Below are 21290 nucleotides of genomic sequence, written 5' to 3' on the forward strand. Positions count from 1 at the left end.
TCATTCAGGTGTAAGAGGAGTTGACGATGCAGAGGATGTGCAATCATGAGATTTACAGCAAGTCTATCAGAGCCTCATTAAAACCTACTTAATAATAAGAATGAGTGAGAGAGACAGAGGGAAAGGGTAGTAGTGAGGAGAGCATGAGAAGCCATGCACTTTCTGTCTTCTATAAAAACAAACATCCAATATTAAATTATTCACAAATTTGACTAAGTAACAAGTACTATTCATAAAATACAGAATGTAAAATAACTGAGTCATATGCAAACATGTAATCTCAATGTAGGCTATGAGATTAAATGCCTATTCATTATGTGCAATAAAGGATGGACTGATGTTTTTTCATACAATACAGTATAGCACAGAATATACATAGTTTTTTTTTTTTTTTACATAACACATGTGTTAATGCTATTTTGCAATTGAAGGTGTAGTCTACAGGGATTTCAGCTGCAGGAAAAGCAAATTCCTGGAAGAATACCAAGACTCAAAATGTGGGCACAAACCCAACACAAGCCAAAAACAAAACTCTCACTCCTTAGAAGAACAAGACCTCATGAATTATTACTTGCTTGTCTCTTCATATGAAAGTCATGGGCTCTAATAAGATAATATTTTGTTTTCCATATGAATACAAGTCAATTGACTCACGAATGCATTGCAATCTACTTTTAATAGTACACATACGAAAGTTACTGCTAACATTAACCAATAAGTAGTATTCATATCTTGTGAATATGTGTTGAGTTATCCACTTGAACTTTTAACTTTATGAATACATTTTTGTATATAACACAAGATACAGTAGTTATCATTACCCCAGGATAAGAACACAATGCACACTTACGAATTATTTAACTTACTAAAATTAATTGTACCCTAATGGTTTATACCCCATCTTAGGGTCATAAAACCATAATCACAGACACCCAAAATTATAATGATATACATAATAAAAATACACAAACTCTGTCTACTCAAAATAAATGGACGGTCAAAATGAAATTACTCATGATTTTATGTGAACAATGACCACAATTAGTTGCTCAGAGCACACAAGATGTACACACTGCAATACTTAAAATAGCTTCCATAAAATGTTTTATGAACAGATAAATGAGTCATTACACATACAAAGTGATTCATTATTGCAGTTTTTGTTTTCCATTTGATGCACTTCATTCCTTTTATAACGCTTGGTACATACACACTTGACACCACACACTTCTGGTACTTATCCTACACTCAACTCCGCATACAAACTTAAAAACCTTGAGATTCATTCTAATAAAACCATTTTGCATTCAGGACCTACTACAATGGAAACTAGAAACCACACTTTTAATTGGGAATACTGTATAAATTAACTTAGGTAAGTAAAGGAAGACTTCCTATTACTATACATCCATTATACTGAACCATGACAATTGATCATTCTTGTTGCTTGCAAATGATCCACTGAAAGACTGCATGTGAGTAATGAAAAGTCTAAGAATATTAAGTTTTTCTGAAATAGTAAAAAGTTGTATACAAATCATGTATAGCGTCTTTCACACTATTAGGCTTGGTTATTTAATTGGTGCCACTTGATAATTGCAATGTGTCTAGCAATCATGCATACCAACAGACCAGTGTATTGTGCAAATGTGTAACTTTATCTAGCATTGTGCAGATATTACAGTGTTTGGGTAATTTTCCTAGTAATGTAATCAAAAGAATAAAAAAAATGAAGTAGTTAAAAAATCTGCTACTCTAATTTAACTTGAAGGTTATCAACCTATTTCCTTCAGTCTTTAAAATCACTGAAAATATTAATAGGAGTTAACAGTTCCTTGGAAGTTTATCGTTATTTCTATCAATCTTAACAAAGACTTAGATAAGAGCTAATAAGTCAGATGAGAAATCACAGCCCAAGATGAAAATAGTCTTTATGTGTACTCATCAGCACTGCTACAGATATTTAAGATAAATCTGAGGCAAATGATTCCTTCATCAGTCACTGTAGGTCATTCAGTAAGAAAGTTATCTTTCAACGTGCGAGCAACAAATGGCCAGTCCTAATGCCTCAACAAACAATTACAAAGGGGCTTTACACAAAAGATTATCAATCTTGCAGTACTGAAACTACAGTACTTCAAACAGAGGAAAACAAATACACAATGGTCTAAGTATACTGTCCAGTTCAGAATACACTACTGTTTAAAGAAGAAGCCCCTGCAAGGAGCTGATAATTATTAGGTAGGCAAATAAAGCATGGTACCAGTAAAAATAAAACTTGGAAGAACTTTGCTTCTCTAATGTTCACATTTTGAATCTCAGAAATGTATAATTTTTGTTGATGAAATGTACCATTTCAAAGCAATATGATCAGAAAAAAAATCCCTGATGTGTCATTATAGAGTAAAATCACTTCCCTTGAGAGTAGTGATTGGAGTTTAAAACTTGAGCTTGAGCAACTCACTTCTGTTTGGAAACCTCACTGAGCAAGATTAATTATTTAAGACCAATTGGCCAAAAGAAGTGAAAACTAGATACTGTATATACTGTAATTCTGTTTGATGACTGGAAAGTAATCGTTAAGGTTCTGAAATGATTAAAGACTTCTTCTAAGTGACAGAAAACTGTAGACTCTACATGTTTATGCCGTTAAGTAAAACATGTACACAATATCCAACTAAAAATTGCTGTTATAACACGCTATCTTTTGTAAGTGACAGGACTAGCATGTGAAAATGTTTACCAATGCAAGTCAGAAAAAAAGTCAGGCTAAAACGTGGTTAGATTTGTGCAGTTTGACAAAAAATAATACATGTGCAGTAAACTCAAACACTAACTATGTCATTTCTACAATGATAATTGTTGTATTACTTGAAAATATGCATCAATTTCTTCTACAAATCACTTAGAATTAACCAAAGCAATACAGAACTCACCCAGACATGGTAAAATCGGCAACTTAATTCAAGCTAAAGTTTTCTGAATAATAGGTGAGGTGTGCTGCTCTGCAACACAGCATGTAAAAGAAACAGATTAATTGTATTTCAATTTCAATACATACGTTTCACCTAACATATTTATTTGTTTCCTTAGATTTTTCTCTATCTCTTTTCAAACTGAATTTATAATTCCAAGTATTCTTCTATTCATATTCCTATTTCTTTTAATTTCTCTTAATTCTGCCTTCCACCAGTTCCTTCCCGATTTATCCGTATAACATCTGAAATACTAATTTTAACCATGCAAAAATGGTTTAATTTTCTAGTGGGAAAAAAAATTGAACTTTGATCTGCTCACAGATATAATGCACATTTGCAAGTAAAAATTATTCTGATACACAGTGATGTGTCATAACCTTTTCAGTATCAAGTACAGGACTTTGGATACTGACAGACTGAATTGAAACAATGACCATCAACCTTTAAGGTGCACAGAGCTCTGGCTACATTTATCTTCTTAAATTGGTGTTAAAACATCAATTCATAAAATATGCAATAGCTGAAAAACACTTGATGGACGAGTGTGTCTATTTGGACAAATTTAAAGTAAATAAATCTCCAAGCTGCACTCAGGTGTGAGTAAAATTGCTTTCCATCATCATACTCATTACATCATTGCCTAACAGATATCAAAGATCACAACTACTGTACATTCTGGTCAGTTAATATCCAGTCATTAAATTTACAGCCTCTAGTATATAAAATTTACTTTGAGAATGGTATTCATTAGTACCTATGTTTCCTTGTGTGGTACTTCAAGATCTTCCTGATCCACACCTACTAGTGTGGTTTAAGTATGACTAGCAAAAAATTTTTGCACAGGGCTCTTTAGGATAAAATTCATTAACAACCTGTCAAAAACAACTAAAGATCCCGAAGTGAAAATTCAGAAATTATCATGGTATAGCAGAATATTCTTCAACTAAAAAAACTGACTTTATAATCCAGATCAAGTCTAAAGCTATTTTCGAACAATTCACCTTTTCACGATCATAACATTAATTTGTGACAATCTTTCACCATACCAAAAGACCTGCCATTAAGTCTCTCATCAATAAAATAAAAATAATTACAATGATACTTTCAATTTTTGTTCAGTATGGCACCTGCTGCATTTTAAACTACATTTGCATCTTGTATATTGAAAATAATGCATTTAACAACATTCTGCTAAGATATTTATCAACAGCTGTCTTAGGTTCCTTGTAATTGCTCTCAGATTTGCCAGGTACTAATTCAAGTTAACCTTATGGCTACACTTGACACATGTAGGCAAAATTTTGAAGGACCATTTCCTACCAAGTTCCATACTTGATAAGAATCTGTAAGAACATTACTTGAGTAAAACTGGACCATATTTCCTCAGTACTTTACCCAAGAAGAAGATCACAAATTAGAGAGGTCATCCATGTCATCCAGTAATCCCTTTTTATCGTCAGTCTTGGGCTTATTGCACATGCTCTTCACCTTGTAGCCTCGCCCTTCTTTCTTGATAGTGGTGTAACACGGCTGGAATATTCAGAAAGGTAGAGTTTAATTTCCTACTTTACTAGGAGATTCATTACCTATTAAAAAATAAGAAGTAAAACTAGCCAATAAGTTCATTATTTATATAGCACGGCCTGTTAACCATGGTGTAATTGTTAGGGAGTACTATTACTACTGTTTTCAGTTGAAAAAAAAATCTTTTCTCTATTCAAGTATGGCAATGGTCATGCTAAAATTATGTTCCACCAAATTTTTTTTTACTATAGTAGTTACTGACACTAGGCACACTGGACAGAATGAGTGGTACAATCAAAATAAAATATGTAAGCGCACTGGTTAATGCAGTATTGAATATCTGATGTTACAAAAATAATTTCAGGTATTGATATTGTGAGAACTAATATTTTGTTTTTTACCAGTTGTACTGGTGACTAAAAGCTTTATCCATGTATTGCATTTTATCACTATATAATGAACTATATTACCTAAAAAATGGTCTTGTAATCTGTTCACTAATATAAATTCCAGCAGTCAGGAGAAACATTAACCAAGATTTATTCCAAGTTAAATGTGACTATTCCAATTACTGTATACAGTTTCTGTAAGCTACAATAAATTCTGGCAAATAACTTGAAAGCACTAGGCTTTGTATTTTTTCTGTTATGAATTCAGACTGAAAGTTACTAGGTAAGTGGCAAACATTCATTACAATATTCTGGAGATGAAAAAAAATTACCAAAAACATTCTCATATGGGAAATTGTTTTTCAGTATCCTGTGTTAAACTGACTGCATTCCATTCACATTTCACATGTACACATAAAGAAAAGTATGCATCTTTATCCTGCACCATGACTTCAGTGAGTGCCACCATATTTTTGTGGGCCTTAACAAAAAATCCATCCCTCTTTAGTTTCATGGGTATTAGGCATATTTTTTAGCACTTCCTTCATTGACTCTTTCTTCATCAGTGTCAAATATCTTCTTTAAGATTATTTAACCTACTCATTTAGATTTAGTTAACTACTATCAAAGCACTAAAAAAGCCTCTGGATACAAAGATTGTGTAACAGCCTAAATCCTAAGGCAATAATAGCCACAAGTTCAAGTGAAACAAGATGAATTGCACACTTAATGAGCTCTTACGATACAAGAATTAAATGACAATTACTAATGGCAAGCAAGGGCGGGGGAGGGGGAGGACAGTGAATCAACAAGTGTACTTATTGAAAATTGACAATGAGTAAAGTTGTTTATATGAAAAGCAGTTCTTGAAACATTAATGCTGATGGTATGATTTCATATGCCAGCTGATCTTTGTGGCTGTTCTTTCCCGGCTGACAGCTTGAGCTGTAAAGTAGTTTGGTTCCTCAAAGAAAGACATGCCAGCAGTGTGACAAAACTAATGACAGCAATGAATGAGAACTTAACTCCTCACACAATGTTAATTTCTACTTTTAAAGTATAACAGAGAAGTGTCTTCTGTGCAAAAAGTTAAAAAAGAGGCTCTCCCATTGTTTGTATTAGCTCTCTCTACAAACACACTTCTTACAGTTGACTTTGAATTCAAATCTTGAAATTACACTCACAAAACTATGGTTTGTCTTCATGCAAGAACATACAGTTCATTAATAAAGAGCTTGGAAGATACCATTTCAAACCAAACAAAATTTTTGTCTGTCTCAAAAACTATGAAAGGGTACCAAACATACAGGGCTATTTAAAGTATGTAAAGAATCACATATTTACAGTACTTACAGTATCACATAGTGTCATTTGGCAACAATCTTCAATGTTGATGCTAACACCATCATGTTCTGCATTGCATGCTCCTCCTCTCAAATCTGGCCTGATCTTGGGTCCAAAGCGCTTTGGTTGATGTGGTAAAGCTTCAATAGCTAAGGGATTAAATGAAAAGATTTTAAAACAACAAGAAGTTACTAAGATTTACCAATATACAACAACAAGGTACTATAACCATAAGTGCAAGTATTAATTAAAAATCATTAAAGCCGAATATGGAGCAAGTTTTTGCCTTAATTTAAGAAACAAACTAAATAGTAAATAGTACAGTATTATTATTCTATGATATCTGTATGAACTGATTAATTTATTAAGAAGTTCATGCTATATACAAAACTGCGGTTTCAGTAACCATACTGCACCAGGTGGAGACCAAACTTGAATGATAATTTAGATGAACTGGGCTGTACATAGACTCTTACTACTACATATTAAGCAGGTTAACCATATCACTGAGGGAATGTATTTAGCTCTCCAAGGACTGTCCCAAAGAATTTGTCTTCATCAATAGTAAAGGTTAGAATTGCTTTATCAAATTAAAGTTTTCTCAAAAATTTAGAATAGTGTTAATTGAAAATAAAGATTATGACAAAATTTCAGTCTTCATGTTGCATTTTTTTTCTTATTTATGTATTGCAGTTACTTTGTTTAGTGGAACTGAGACCATTTTTCAGTTGAGAAATATTTTTTGTGTCAATGATAACATGCTAAAAAATACCAAAATTAAAAAATGGTTCAAAATATCATGCCTTTATTTCCAAGGTAATTTAAGACTGCTCACAGGACTTATATCTTTTTGTGTTTTCTCTTTTGATGGGGCAATGGTGTAGAGATATAAAGAAATACTTCTCAAGACATTTTTATGAAGCAAAAATTACCAAGTTTGGAGGTACATCTGAGTTAGCTTAATACAGTTTTTAAGATAAATGGATCTATATTACAAAGAAACAGTTTTAGACCAGTAATTTACCTCTTTCAGAAACTGTAACTGGAAGCTCTTTTCTGACGCGCGTTACTTTACGTTGGAACCAAAGTTTATACACAAGGGCAAGAGTTGACAAGAAGAATATAATGCAAAAGAGACCCAAAACGATAACGATAATGAGCAGCTGATTTTCACTGCACCTGGAAATAAATAAATATTGTATAAATAGAGTAATAAAAACAGAGTATTAATGTGTAGGTATACTATGAAATTTTATGTCACAACAAACAGCCTACATTTATGCATACCATGCTAATGCAAGATTTTTGTGAATTTTGTTGAAAGCACAACTTTAATTAAATACATATCAATGGATGGAAAATCACTTACATATGTGACTGCATCATTAGCTGTTGGGTTGTATCAGTTGTGAATAGACCTCCCTCAGCTTCTTGATGATCTTCACTAAAATGTCCTTCTGACTTTCCTTCCATCTGTCTGTCTGATTTGTTATTCTCACTGTTTTTTATATGAGATTTTTGTTCTGAATCGAATTCCTCTTTTGTCTGCTCTAGGACTGTGGGTGGTGTAAATACACCAGAATCAACCTCTTTTTCATTGGCTTTCCTTTGGGAGTTAATTTTTCCTTTGCAAGCTTCCTGTATAGAATCATCTGTAAGGCCACCTAAAATTGCAAGACCATAAACTCCATGGTGTTCTCCATATTTAGAATCAATCTGAGGAGTGTGGACAAGTTTTATAACATCATCAGGATTTTTGCGAGATGCTCTCATTATTCCCTGCTGCCCCCAGTCCGCCCAATAAATGAAGTTTTCATCAGTTGTCAAAGAAAATGGATAGCAGTTTTCCAGACTAACAAGAACTTCTCGCTCTGGTAATGTTTGTCCAAATTCATAACTAATAATCCTACAGTAGCTCTGTTCAACATCATCTCCAACTGTCTCAGCCCACAGTAGCTTTCCTCCACGAATATCGTAAGTTAAGCCCTAAGAGAAAAATATTTGTTAAATATTTTACTGATATAGAAAAATTGAATGCATATAGGGTGATATCAATGCAACATTAGAAATGCATAGTTAGTCTGTTGTTTTAGAATATGTTATTCGGAAAAGTTATGGAAAACCCAGTTCCAGTATACTGTACAATTATACAACAGTTAATATCCTACAATATACTGAGCTAATAGCACAACCCAGTTCCAGTATACTGTACACTAATACAACAATTAATTTACTACAATATACTGATTTAATAGCAACGATAAAATTTCCTCTAAAATCAACTGGCTTTCAAACTTGGATATGTTTAGATACTTCCAAAAATTTAAAGCTTTCCATATCATTTCTTACATAAACTACAGACTTGTATTTAATTTAAAGGTTCAATGATAATGGTAAAATAACCATGTGCTCTGTATTCTCAAGGAATTTAAAGTTCTAATATACCAAACTAATGGGTTCCTTAATAGAAATCCCTAGCAGAAATAATACACAAGTTACTTTACTACAGTGACAGCAAGAAGTTAATCAACTACAAACACAAAGTCTGCAACTAGAGATAATCTTTAACGTTTTGTGTAACTGCTTTCATGAATGTATTACTGTAATTCACAAACGTCAGTTAATATAACAAAAGATAGCTGTAGACAGCTATCTTTTGTAATAATTTCTTCAAAAAAGTACCAAACTCAACAATATTCAAAAGTAGTTTTACCTGGTAAAATATTTTCACTTTTTGGTCTTTATCTTGCATAAGGACTGTGTGAGTTGGGCCCTGGAGATCACACACTTCAATACTGCTTGGTACATTTCCTGATGCATCTCGTTCACTCCAATACATTAACCTGAAGATGAACTTTATATCAAAATGCTGTACATGAATTACTTACTTCTAAGACTACCAGATGAAAGTGATAAAACTATTTTTTTTACTCTTACCAGAAACTTTAATGTATAAATACATTTGCAAAACATAAAAATGCATTCTCTCCCGATACAAACTACTGACTCACAAATTCCTTTCTATAAACCCATCAGTCAATAATGAAGCCTTCAATTTTTCCTTGTAGAGCAAAATGAGAAGTGGGAAAGAAGAAAAATAGTATATGAAGTACAAATACTTCAATTATTTCACAAATCAAAGGTTGCTGTAAAGGTAGGATGCAACAGCAGACTAACAAGTCTCAAGTTTGTACTTTGTTCCATGAACCTGAATAAATTCTAGGACAAGTATAGTAAGATAAAGTGGATGTGTTCACTAATCAAACCAAGAAGGGGAAATGGGAGGTCCTTTGGTGAGGCTCTTTCGATGGATTCATGCTTGATTTCACAACCACAAGTCTAACAGAAAATGTTCTTTAATGGAGAGGTCGCTGAATGTAAAAAATTAACTGTCAAAATTCTGGATAATAGACAGCCCAGGGTTTATGAATTTAAGCAATGAAAATGTATAAACTAAATTAATCTGTGGGTAAAATATAAAACAAAATAACATCTAGGAACACTGCCAACACAGGATATGGAGAGCCATACTGTACAGCATGCCTGATTATGGTCTTTCTTGGTTTATCTGAAAGGCAGCAATGTTGCTGGTCATTATTGCAAGCGATCTTGTCAGCCCATGAGGCATGGTTTTAAAGGGTCACAAGCATGACAATTTTATGTATAATAGGAGGGTGTATTGAATTTTCAATAATTATCAATGGACAGGAATTCCTGGAAGGGAATTTCCATCCATATAGGCTCCTGCAGGAGATTCAGCAAGTCATTCCACAAAATCATCTATGCAATAACTGTAGGTTAGGGTTTAAGAGCTCCTTCTGCTGTCTCTCATTAGGCTGCAGAGTTGGTCAGTCCACTTCCACTACAGAATAACAATGGCGTAGACCATGTCTATCCTCACCCCAAGATAGGCTGATCACATTTTGATCTTTAAGAATCTCCTTACACTTTCCCAGAAAATGCACTGCCCAGATCAACTTGCAGCTTTTCTGACCACAACTGCGAACATAAGGGAATTGCTCACATGATGTGGTCTGAAAAATGCCTTCGAATGTGAGGACTAATAATACGGAAAAATTCGAATGTGAGGACTAATAATACGGAAAAACCTACATTGCCAATGTGTTTAAGAACAGTTTTCTTATTCATACATATAACACTAGGATACAAACATACCCCAGTAAAGCATGACAGTGTTGGGTAAACATAAAAGGTACGCTATGTAGTTTATACAATATTAGAAGCAAATAACGATTAAAGAATCTCATTCTGAAATATAGGTACATGAAACTAAACGCATTGGTGTATCAAATAATGGTCCATAAATACTGGATCTGTATAAATTATTCATCTTTACGATTAGAAGAACAAATAGTTGTTGACTGACCAAAAAATAAGGTAAAAAGGTTTATATTGGTGCAGGAGCTCCTTACATGAACAACATATAAACAAACTTGCATCAAAGCATTTCCCTGGAGATGGCATGGTTATACCTAATTAAGGTATACTCAAGGATAAAAAAAATTCTCCAAGCAAATGTTCAAAACTTCATTAAACTTTAAATGCAGGGTGGATTGAATTAGGAAAGGGCTTTGCACAAGTTTTTAGGTTTTATACTATTTCATGGCAATTCGCTATAATTTCACTGATTTGCTTCCTTGTGGATGAAATTACAGTACTTAGCTGAATTCTTTGAATGTACTATATGCCAGAGATTTCTAGCATATAATACATTGTAAAGATTGCACTTTGTAAACACTGAAACTGTTGTTGAAGTGTCCTTGTAAATAAATGAAAAACTATTAATAAAAGCCATGAAATTCATTTTAAAAGTACCTTAAAAATAGCTTAAAGCAGAATTCTGACAAAGATCCCAACCTACTCAACATGAAAGCCTTAAAATTATCATTACATTCTACTTAAAATAGATAGTATGGTACTTACTCATTGCAATAATCTATGGCTATTCCTCGAGGTTCAATCACATTTCCAAACATGTGAGCTGGTTCAGGTTTAGGTGCTGGATTTTCCTTTTGTTCACTGGATACAAGTGTTTTATACACACCATGATTGTACGAATCAGTCCAGTATAAGTGCTCTGTTCTTGGATCGTAGGTCAAGCCCTCCATTATGGTGTTGTTTGTTGCTGATTGAAAAAGTTGTTTAAATTAAACATAATATTAAAACTTATTCAACTGATCTCATTACAGTAAGCTGTTTGTAAATTTTGTATTACTGCATGCACTGACCTCCGTAATCTACTACTGTACTCAGCTTTATCAAGCCCATCCATATATTTAATCAGTACTAAATTGTTTTGCAATGTGGTAAAAGGAAAAGTGCTGATGCAAGAGGTTACATGTCATCACAGGGGTAAAATCATTCACTGGCGAATGAAGTATATGACTTTACTTTGCAAGTTAATTTTACTATTACCAGTTGCATATTTTCACTTACTGAAATGACATTTCCAATTCAGACAATTACCAAATATAATTATGAGCTCATTAATCTTTGTTTGCTGTCCAACTCTGGCATGTCAATACAGAAAATGTTTTTTGACTTCATTATTTCATCCTTCACTCATAGGAAAGCTGCAATACAACTTTCCTCATTAACAGGCACAAAAAAAAATGAAAAGTAATTTTAATTTTTGAGTGCCTTTTGATAAAAAAAAAATGTATACAGCATCTTGGCCTGGACACTTTCATTTACATTTAAGCAAATTTTTAAAAGTCTACAGAAAACAATGATCCTGTATCAATATCCCAAAGGCTCTTGCAATTAAAGATAAAGAAAAGATGACAAATATCCCCCACTTACTTCGGACAACGGACTGCATGTTTTTCACAATATAATCTTCATCCAGATTGAGAGAGAAAATCTTGCTGTCTTCATGGATTGCTTCTGCCACAAACAATCGACGTCCTTTGGGATCATAAGTCAATCCCACTGGATAGGAGAAAGGCTTTGGAACTTTCAAAACGTAAGACTCCCAACTGACGGGAGGGCTGCCTAAGGGGATCTTATCCACATCACGCAAAAGGAGAATATCGTGTTTGTATACAGCTACCAAATCTGCCAAGGATAAGGTCATCAAAATGTATTTCTTTTGAAAAAATTTTGTGTGAAATCTGAAATTAAGATGGAAAGGCTGTATGCAGCATAAGCTCAAAAAAATCTGATACAGTATATCCTTTCACTTACACAAACTCTTTTATCACTCATGCATATCTCCAAGTTTGTACATCGTTTATGCACACAGAAAATGCTGGTCAAATAATTGATTGATAAAGGGGCAGCATGGAAGTGCAAATTTTTTAAATAAGAAAATGTCCCTTAAATGAAGTGTAAATGGTTGACTGCTTGCATATAATGCTGTACTGACAGGGGTTAGTGAAGAACACTGCAGAAAATAGTAAAAGAGTTTTGAGAGTCTGAAAGTACTTTCAAGAGGAAAAGCTGAGTAAATGTGAGCATGAGTAGGGTTATGAGGGTACACGAAAATGAGGAAGATGGAACAATGAATGGTAATAGGTAGCACGAAGAATAAAATTTGTTGACTCATAAAGGTATTTGGGAGGAAATATGATAGATGATCAGAGGATGTGAGAAAAGATGTCACAGAACACGTAAAGAAATATATAATGGCAGCGGGGTTTGTGCAAAATATCAAGAGACTTGAATTACCTATGGAAGCCAAATTGGGAATGTATCATTAACTCTCCTTTATGTTAAGTGAATTGTGTATGTTGATTGTAAATGAAAGAAAATAGGTTGTAGTTGACATGAATTATTTGCAGAGTATATGCAGCTTAAGAACAACTAAGGTGAGAAATTTTGTCATATACAGAAGAGGTAAAGGACTAGTGGAGTTAAAAGGAGAGATCATTACATTTTGAGATGGTCATGTAATTTGAAAAGGAAGGATGACGACAGGTTGGCGATAATGTAGCCTATACCGGTACTTCAGAAGTGTGTGGGGAAGGCGGTGATGGAGGCCCAAGAAGGATTGGATAGATGGTGTGAAAGCAGTATTGCAAAGAAAGAGCCTTGATGTTAGGGAAACATTACAGTGTACACAAGATATGGGCGAATAGCCCTGGTGTACAGGAGGGTTTCTATGTGCTGCTAAGCCCTCTTTGCAGGTATATGGAGCAGGTGGTGTTGAGGATTTTCCTACACAAGGTATTCATCTGGACCATCCCTAGTTATGCAAAGCAGTTTTGTGTTGTGTGCAAAGGTGTGCTTGTGTATATATGAAATGCAAAACATTCCAGGAAAAAGCGCAAATGATAAAATGTCAAAAGGAAAGATGAATTACGCAGACAGTTTAAGGACAATAAAATTAGAAAAAGAAGTAAAATCAAAGGGAGACATCAAAGCTACAACGAAACATGTGGACCTGGACCTAGGACCAGGTTGTGGGTTAAGGCCTCTCAGGAATATTCCACCTTCACTTCCTCACATACTCTCAACAACTTTGTTTCCTTACATGTAGAATGAAAGTAGGAGTGATTGTAAAATGAAGGATTACCATGGATTGTATTATGCAAGCTGTAGGGAATAAGTATATACAATTTTTTATCCATCATAAGGTTTGCATTTATAGTATCTAACCAATATACTGTTGAAAGAGACCAAACTGTGTGGTGCATTTGCAAAACAATTAATGTAATCTTCATCCATCTAGAACAAAATATAAATATAAATATAAAAACTAACTGCATATGGTAATAAATACATGAATATATATTACTGCTCTGGAACATGGATCCCTCATAAAAACTTAATAAAATCGCTGAAGGCAAAGGAATTGGCCTTTGAATAAATATATTCATAAAAATGTATAACTAATGGAAACATGTCTTTTTAAATGGAATGAATTCAATTTACTCAAACTTGATCGAAAGTTTGAGTTCCCTATCAAAGCTGATCGGGCTTTCCTAAAATCAAAATTATCAGGAAATTTTTGTAGAGTCCATGAGGCAAATATATATTAAATTTTTTTTTTTTTACATAGAGCTAACAACTGAATGATAGCCCTTTCCTTTTATAGAACCATTTGTAATCATGCAGAATTGTGAACAAGTAACACAAGAGGTAACCTACAGTATATAAGATGGAACTGCACATAGTCCTAGTAGAGAATATAAAAATTAAAAAATCTCTTATTATCATACACTTTAGTTTGAAAGGGATTATTATTATTATTATCATTATTATTATTATTGTAGTTGCGGTTGTTTGGAAATGACACGAATTTATGACTGTCCTCTGTATTCGAGACCAAAAGAACTAAGATAAATAAAAATGCTATCGAAAAAGATACCCTTACTATTCAAAGATAACAAGAATCGTTAAATCTAAGGGCGAGATTATCTCGGTCTTCCATCCATATAGATAATAATTAAAAATCTTAAAATCATTATCATGTAAACAAGGCTTGGACATACTGGGAAAAATTTGGACTTGACCTAGTTTAAACGTTTTCTTATCAAAATTCCTGTTACTGTTTAGTCTTCTCACGCTGCAGCAATGTACAGGAGTAAAACATTCACCGTATTTTTTAAAAATCTTGACTAACTTGCGGTACACTTTAGGCTCTCTCTTATTTGACTGCTCATTAATTTTAAAGGTCACACATCCAACCAAGTAATTTAATCCACATCTGCACGAACGCTGTGGAAATAAATTAACAACTTAACGCCAGCGCTAAAATTTCCGAATGTCTGAGATGACTATCGGGTATAATTTGCTCTTGATTTTGCATCTGCATATCATGCATAGTAACTGCATTCACTTTAATATCATATTGATTTTTCATCTGTATAACAAAGTAGTTAACTGTCCTTTTCATCAAGCTTTTACTCTCCTAGGGCGGAAAAGACGCAAGTTTCGTTTTCAAAGTAACTCAAACCAAGCAAAACTCTTCATAAAAATTTTCATGAGATCACTACAGGAAATGACTGACGATAGTCCCCCCCATCACGCACTTCAATACGTGAATGAAGGTATCTTATGCAACATTGTTAGTAAGTACACTGCGCGTCCTGTTCAAAACTATTTCAACGCATGCACTCAAGAGCTGCTAGGAATGCAAGGCACTGAAAAACTTTCATTACGCTTACGTAATACAGCTGATGACGCATGTCGCGAAAAAGAAACGAACCTAAAACTGAATGAACACTGTTAGATTCAAGCATTCTCAAATATAAAGTTTCAGATAGGTTAAGAATTGTTCTTATTTGTTATAGCATATACCCAAAACACCGGAAACCCAGTGGTTATACTACAACTGAGGAGGTGTTAAGAGACACTTTCAAGCACACTTCAGCAGATACCTCTATCCGGTAGGCGCAGGTACAGTGTGATAAGAAAATGAACTGTGAATGAAGCGTTGGGAGGTACATGTATTTCCAAAAGGAGACAGTTATAAGTAAATGGAAACAAGAAGTGGGAGAAATGAGTGTAGAGGGTGGAAGAATGGAAGCTGTTGATTTGTATAGGTAAGCTATTTGGGTATAAATAACAGATGATAATAAGATATGAAATCAGATGAGCCGCAGAACCGGCGAAGCAAGGAAGGTAATTGCATGGTGTGTGCAAAACATTGGGAGGGCACTATGAAAGTCTATAGAAGTCAAGGTTAGAATAAGCGAATGGATTGTATTACAGTGCCAACTCTCCTTCATAGCTGTGAAGTGTGGATACTGAATGCAAACTAAAAGAAAAGACTGAAGCTTTTGTGATGAACTGTTGGTGTGGTTCTGTGGTAAAAGGACTAGAAGGGTGTGAAATGTGGATAGCCTACATAAATATGTTTGTGTATGTAAAAGGATGGATCAGTGTACCCTCAAGTGGTTAAGACTCGAGGAGGCAATGGAAGATGAACATACCTGGTGTCTTTAAATATTGGGATATATTTCTTTCAGCCTTTAAAAGGATTTGTAGTTGTCATATATACATCAACACAATTTAAAGACTATTTTTTTAAGTTCTACAAAAGACGAACCATTAATTCAGAATTTCGCTTGCATTCTTATCAAATAAATCAGCCATTAGTTTTCAACATTTTTCAAAACATTACAAAGTCCAATCTCACACCAGTCGTTTTATCATTTTTACTAAAACATAAGAAAATGATAATAAAATCAAGGAGTAATGCCTATCAATAATACAAAAAAGCCACACAGGAAATGTGAAGTCATTTTGCCTAAAAAATTAGATATTACATCGAGCAACGCCAGGGGCAAATCTTTACCTTAGCATAAAACATCAAATCAAACCTACAGAAAGAAAATGTGGACTGAATTGAATATAGAATTTAGGCCAAAGGCCACGCACTGGGACCTTTGAGGTCATTCAGCGCTGAAACGGAAACTGGCGGTAAAAGGTTTGAAAGGTGTCACAGGAGGAAAACCTCGCAGTTGCACTATGAATCAATTGTTAGGAGAGGATTAAAGACAGCAAGATGGAAGAAAGAGAATACGAAAGGAGGTACAGTAAAAGGAACGAAAGGGGTTGCAGCTAGGAGTCGAAGGTACGCTGCAAAGAACCTTAAGTAATGACTACAGCGCACCGCATGAGGTGCACTGACAGCACTACCCTGTTATGGGGGAATAAATGTGGAAATTTGCTCACTTACCATCAAAAAGAAAAACTGAAAATTCATCTACTTATTATTCTTCAACGTGAGCATCAGGTTTCGTGTGCCAGAAAGAAGCCTTCAGTATTGGCGTAAGCGTGGCACAAGTGCCAAAGGTTGTCCACCCCTGACCTACAGTGTCTTGGACAGATGGTTTGAAAAATGGAACCAAAGGTGGGTGGGTGCCCCATATCCCAGAAGCTTGGGAGTTCATGTACGAGGAAAGTGAACAATGGAAGGTGTGTGGGGAAGTTTGATGTGCTGCTAATGAGCCTTCTGTGTAAGTGTATGAACAGCTAATGTTGTGGAAGCTTCCTGCACAGCGATGTATCCACGATTTACCGGTTAAAGTATTAAAGTGCTTTGTAAATGTGTTGTTTTTCTTGATAACCATCCTTTCAAGGAAACGGCTCGAAGTCGAGGAAAAAAGGGCATAAATAAGGCTATTTACAAAAGACCCCTCAATAATATTTCCCCTCATGTATTTTAATATAAAATGAATAATACATGAACATATGCGCATTCTTCATAGAAATGTACAGCATACAGTATGCTTTGAGTGGCTCACTGCTGACTGTAATAAAAGACTCTTGGCAGCGTACCTTTGACCCCAGCTGCATTACCCTCGCTCGACCTTCAAGTTAAGTATATCTTAGTTTAAGCAGACCACTGAGCTGATTAACAGCTCTCCTACGGCTGGCCCGAAGGATTAGACTTATTTTACGTGGCTAAGAACCAGTTGTTACCTAGGAACGGGACCTACAGCTTATTGTGGAATCCGAACCACATTATAGCGAGAAATGAATTTCTATCACCAGAAATAAATCCCTCTAATTCTTCATTGGCCGGCCGGAGAATCGAACGCGGGTCTAGCAGAGTGCTAGCCGAGTACGATATCGATTCTGCCAATGAGGAACTCTCCCTCGACCTACTTACCTGTCTCCATAGGTCTCGATAGCACTAGGTGTCCTGTTCCTTGATCCACTTTAAATCTCTTTTCAAATCCTTAAACTTCTTAATAATGATACAATCGCATTCGGGAAGATTCTAGTAACCCGGCCCCCTAAATTATTAATTTCCATACACCTACAACAATAAGCTACTTAATACTAATTACATTGGCGAGGAAACTTCAACGTTCGTGGAATAAAAATTTTTTTATGAGAAGTTGGTTGGAGGACTGGAGGTATCACTCCACACCCGATGGTTTTTCCTCTTTTTTTCCATTTCATTTTACCTAAGGTTAATGCAAAAGTTCTGATATATTGTTAATATATTACGAACGCAAACAATATGTCCCACGCATATCTGATACTAACTAAAATTTTATATTAAACGAAAAAGACAATTTCTCCACTTTAAATAAAGCACTTCAAAATTTGATCATACTGAAGCTGTAAGTACGTTTTTCTATGGTTTCTAACGAACAAACATTATAAGGCCATTCACTGTTGTTTATGATATGCTATTTGATTATTATCACGCATTACGTACCGTGCCGTGCCCGTGAAGTAATTTCCCTTTCATTTACTTTCTCCCCAAGAGAAGAGAAAATATAGCTATATATACAACGGTCGGACGATGAAGCAATCTTCGCAATAAAATTTTAGGCACAGAGTTACGTAACCCAAATCCTCATGCATCTCTGGTTTACCGTCGAAGTTTCACCACACTGATATACATTTTGGCAAAACCACAAGAATCGATGACCACCCGTGACTAAACACCTAACCTAAATAGTAAAAAATTACGTAATTCAAGTTCTAATACTATCGTACTGCTACCTATATTCAATCATGCTACAATAAACAGATCAAGTCTCTTCTCTGTGTGCACCGTAAATCTTCGCCATCAACACAACGAGGAGGAGAAATGTATAAATTCTGAGGAATACGTATTTAGCTATCTATAGCTAACTATTATTCGTTGCATTCGAACGTGGCGGTAGAGAATCAGGTGTACGTGACCGGCGCCAAAAGAGGAATGGCGACCTCAATATAAAGTGTTTTTGCCTTAAAATAATTTCTTTCCGGAGAAGAAGAAATAAATAACATTCACGAGCACATTACTTACCGGTACAGGAGGAGAGGGCGAATAAAGCGACAAATAAAATCCATTTTGTTGTGGAAGCCATTCCCGTTTTTCCCAGATAGAGTACACCACACAACTTTCCTGCGGGTACTGAGCAAGCGAGTGAGCGGCTCGGTATGAACGACCAGCGTGTCGTCCCTTACGTCGTCTGCTTCTCTGCCGAGGAGGCAGCTGGTCCGTCTCCCCATCCCATCACGTGCGACACCTCCCCACCGCGCCATCTCTCTCTCTCTTTCTCTCTGGCCTTGGCGCTATTCTCCCGCCGTAAGCACCCAGCGTCGTCGCTTTTCAGATATCACCTGCAAGTCCATCAGCATATCTCAACACTTTCACTGAGTGAAAAGTACTCTACGGTCTGTTACCGCGGTGTTGTGGTAATCTATGGTGCCGAGATATTCTGCCCCTACGCGAAAATAATTGATATTTGCACTTGACTGACTAATCTGTCTGACAATTTCTTTCAGTACTTTTCATATTTTATGAAAAGATACTTGAAGAATTAGCTTATCTCATCTCACCAATTGCCCTTGGAAAGGGTCAGCCATTGTGTTTCGATAAGAAACAGCTTAATTTAACCTGCACAGTAGGAGCCCTTGCCAAATTCTGATTAACAATTGAGAAAGAAGAGAACGTACAAGCAACAATGAACATTATTTTGCATTTTTTCCATGTAAGTTAAAATGCTACGTATCTTCAAGCGAGGAAACAATGTGATAAAAGGTGTTATTTCATTCAAAGGATATTTCTTCATGAAATATATATATATATATATATATATATATATATATATATATATATATATATATATATATATATATATATATATATGTGTGTGTATTATATATATTATATATATATATATTATATATATATATATATATATATATATATATATATATATATATATGGACAACATCGACTTCTGTAAAAAAAAATTTTTCAGTAAATTTTTGTGTCAGCGTTTTCCCCATATATACTAATATATTTAAGAAATGAAAATGACTGTCCCTTTATAGGATTTAGAGTCGCCTCTCTCTTCTCAATCGAATGTCACTTTTTTTATTGTAATTTAATACTGATGGCGTAACGTTTACTGTAAATAAACCTTACTGTAAGTTTTGTTTCATTTCGAATCAAAATTTTATCTTAAGGTTTGGTACTGTTTTGATTTACAATTACCTGTCATTGCCACAACTACCAGATTTCATTATCCTTTGGTTATTCAAAACGTCCTGGCTCATATATTGAGCTCAATCTCAACATACAAATTGATAAGAATTATCAGAAGTCACCATTATGCAATATTTCACCTACTAGATAAGGCATTGAGATAACAAATTTCATAACATTCTCTGTGACCTTAAAATAATGTTATCATTTACATTAATGAATTTAAGGGCATACTTGACCTTTCGCAAAATACATGCGCTCACAACCTGTTTGAACCACATCATTTGTAAAGTTGAGCCTCAACATTCATACATTGTTGAAAATGCAACTCACACACACACAATATATATATATATATATATATATATATATATATATATATATATATATATATATATATATATATATATATATATATATACATACACACACACCGTTTCGTTATAGTCTCATTCCCGGTAGGGGGGTAGTGCCGTCAGTGCACCGCATGCGGTGCAATGTAGGCATTACTTAAGGTTCTTTGCAGCGTCTCTTCGTCCCCTAGCTGCAGCTGCATTCATTGCTTTTACTGTACCTCCGTTCGTATTCTCTTTCTTCCATCTTACTGTCTACCATCTCCTGACAATTGATTCATAAGTGCAACTACGAGGTTTTCCTCCTGTTACACCTTTCAAACCTTTTCACTGTCAATTTCCGTTTCAGCGCTGAATGGCCTTAGTTGCCCTAGTGCTTGGCATATGCCTATAAATCTATAAATTATTATAGTCTCATATTTTCAATATTAGTTTCATACACTTTCTCTGGATTAACCATTAAGCAAGATAAGCACGTCCTTAGCCTAGGCTTCAAGATAAGAAAGGCCTCACAGAGTTTTTATTTCCGGTGCCAGATTTACAATGAATCATGGTGCAAATGTTGCAGCTGAACCATGGCCCACAAAAACGGGGCCACAACAAATGAAAAAAAAGGTATAAAAAAATTTAAATATTAATAAAATGTTACAATTAATGTTATTATAGCACTGAAGAGGTTAATACTATACTTCAGTCTTAGGAAAACACCAAAACTGGAATTTTGCAACAACCACGTGGTCCAAGATTGCAACCTGAACTCGCTTTAGAACGTGTTCAGTGCGACAAACAGTAC

At 34.7% G+C, this 21290-nt stretch overlaps 1 protein-coding gene across 1 annotated transcript; it reads right to left on the reverse strand.

The window, feature by feature from the left end:
- Positions 1 to 417: 417 nt before the first annotated feature.
- LOC136832773 (protein cueball-like) lies at positions 418 to 19180 on the reverse strand. Its single transcript, XM_067094311.1, has 8 exons — positions 18957 to 19180; positions 12059 to 12313; positions 11180 to 11381; positions 8949 to 9078; positions 7605 to 8221; positions 7260 to 7414; positions 6245 to 6384; positions 418 to 4508 (listed from the first exon to the last, which is right to left on the reverse strand). Exons 1-8 carry the CDS (start codon positions 19015 to 19017, stop codon positions 4386 to 4388), a joined length of 1683 nt encoding a protein of 560 aa, XP_066950412.1. The 5' UTR covers positions 19018 to 19180; the 3' UTR covers positions 418 to 4385.
- Positions 19181 to 21290: the final 2110 nt, after the last annotated feature.

This window comes from Macrobrachium rosenbergii, chromosome 50 (assembly GCF_040412425.1).
Source record: "Macrobrachium rosenbergii isolate ZJJX-2024 chromosome 50, ASM4041242v1, whole genome shotgun sequence".
Classification (NCBI taxonomy): domain Eukaryota; kingdom Metazoa; phylum Arthropoda; class Malacostraca; order Decapoda; family Palaemonidae; genus Macrobrachium; species Macrobrachium rosenbergii.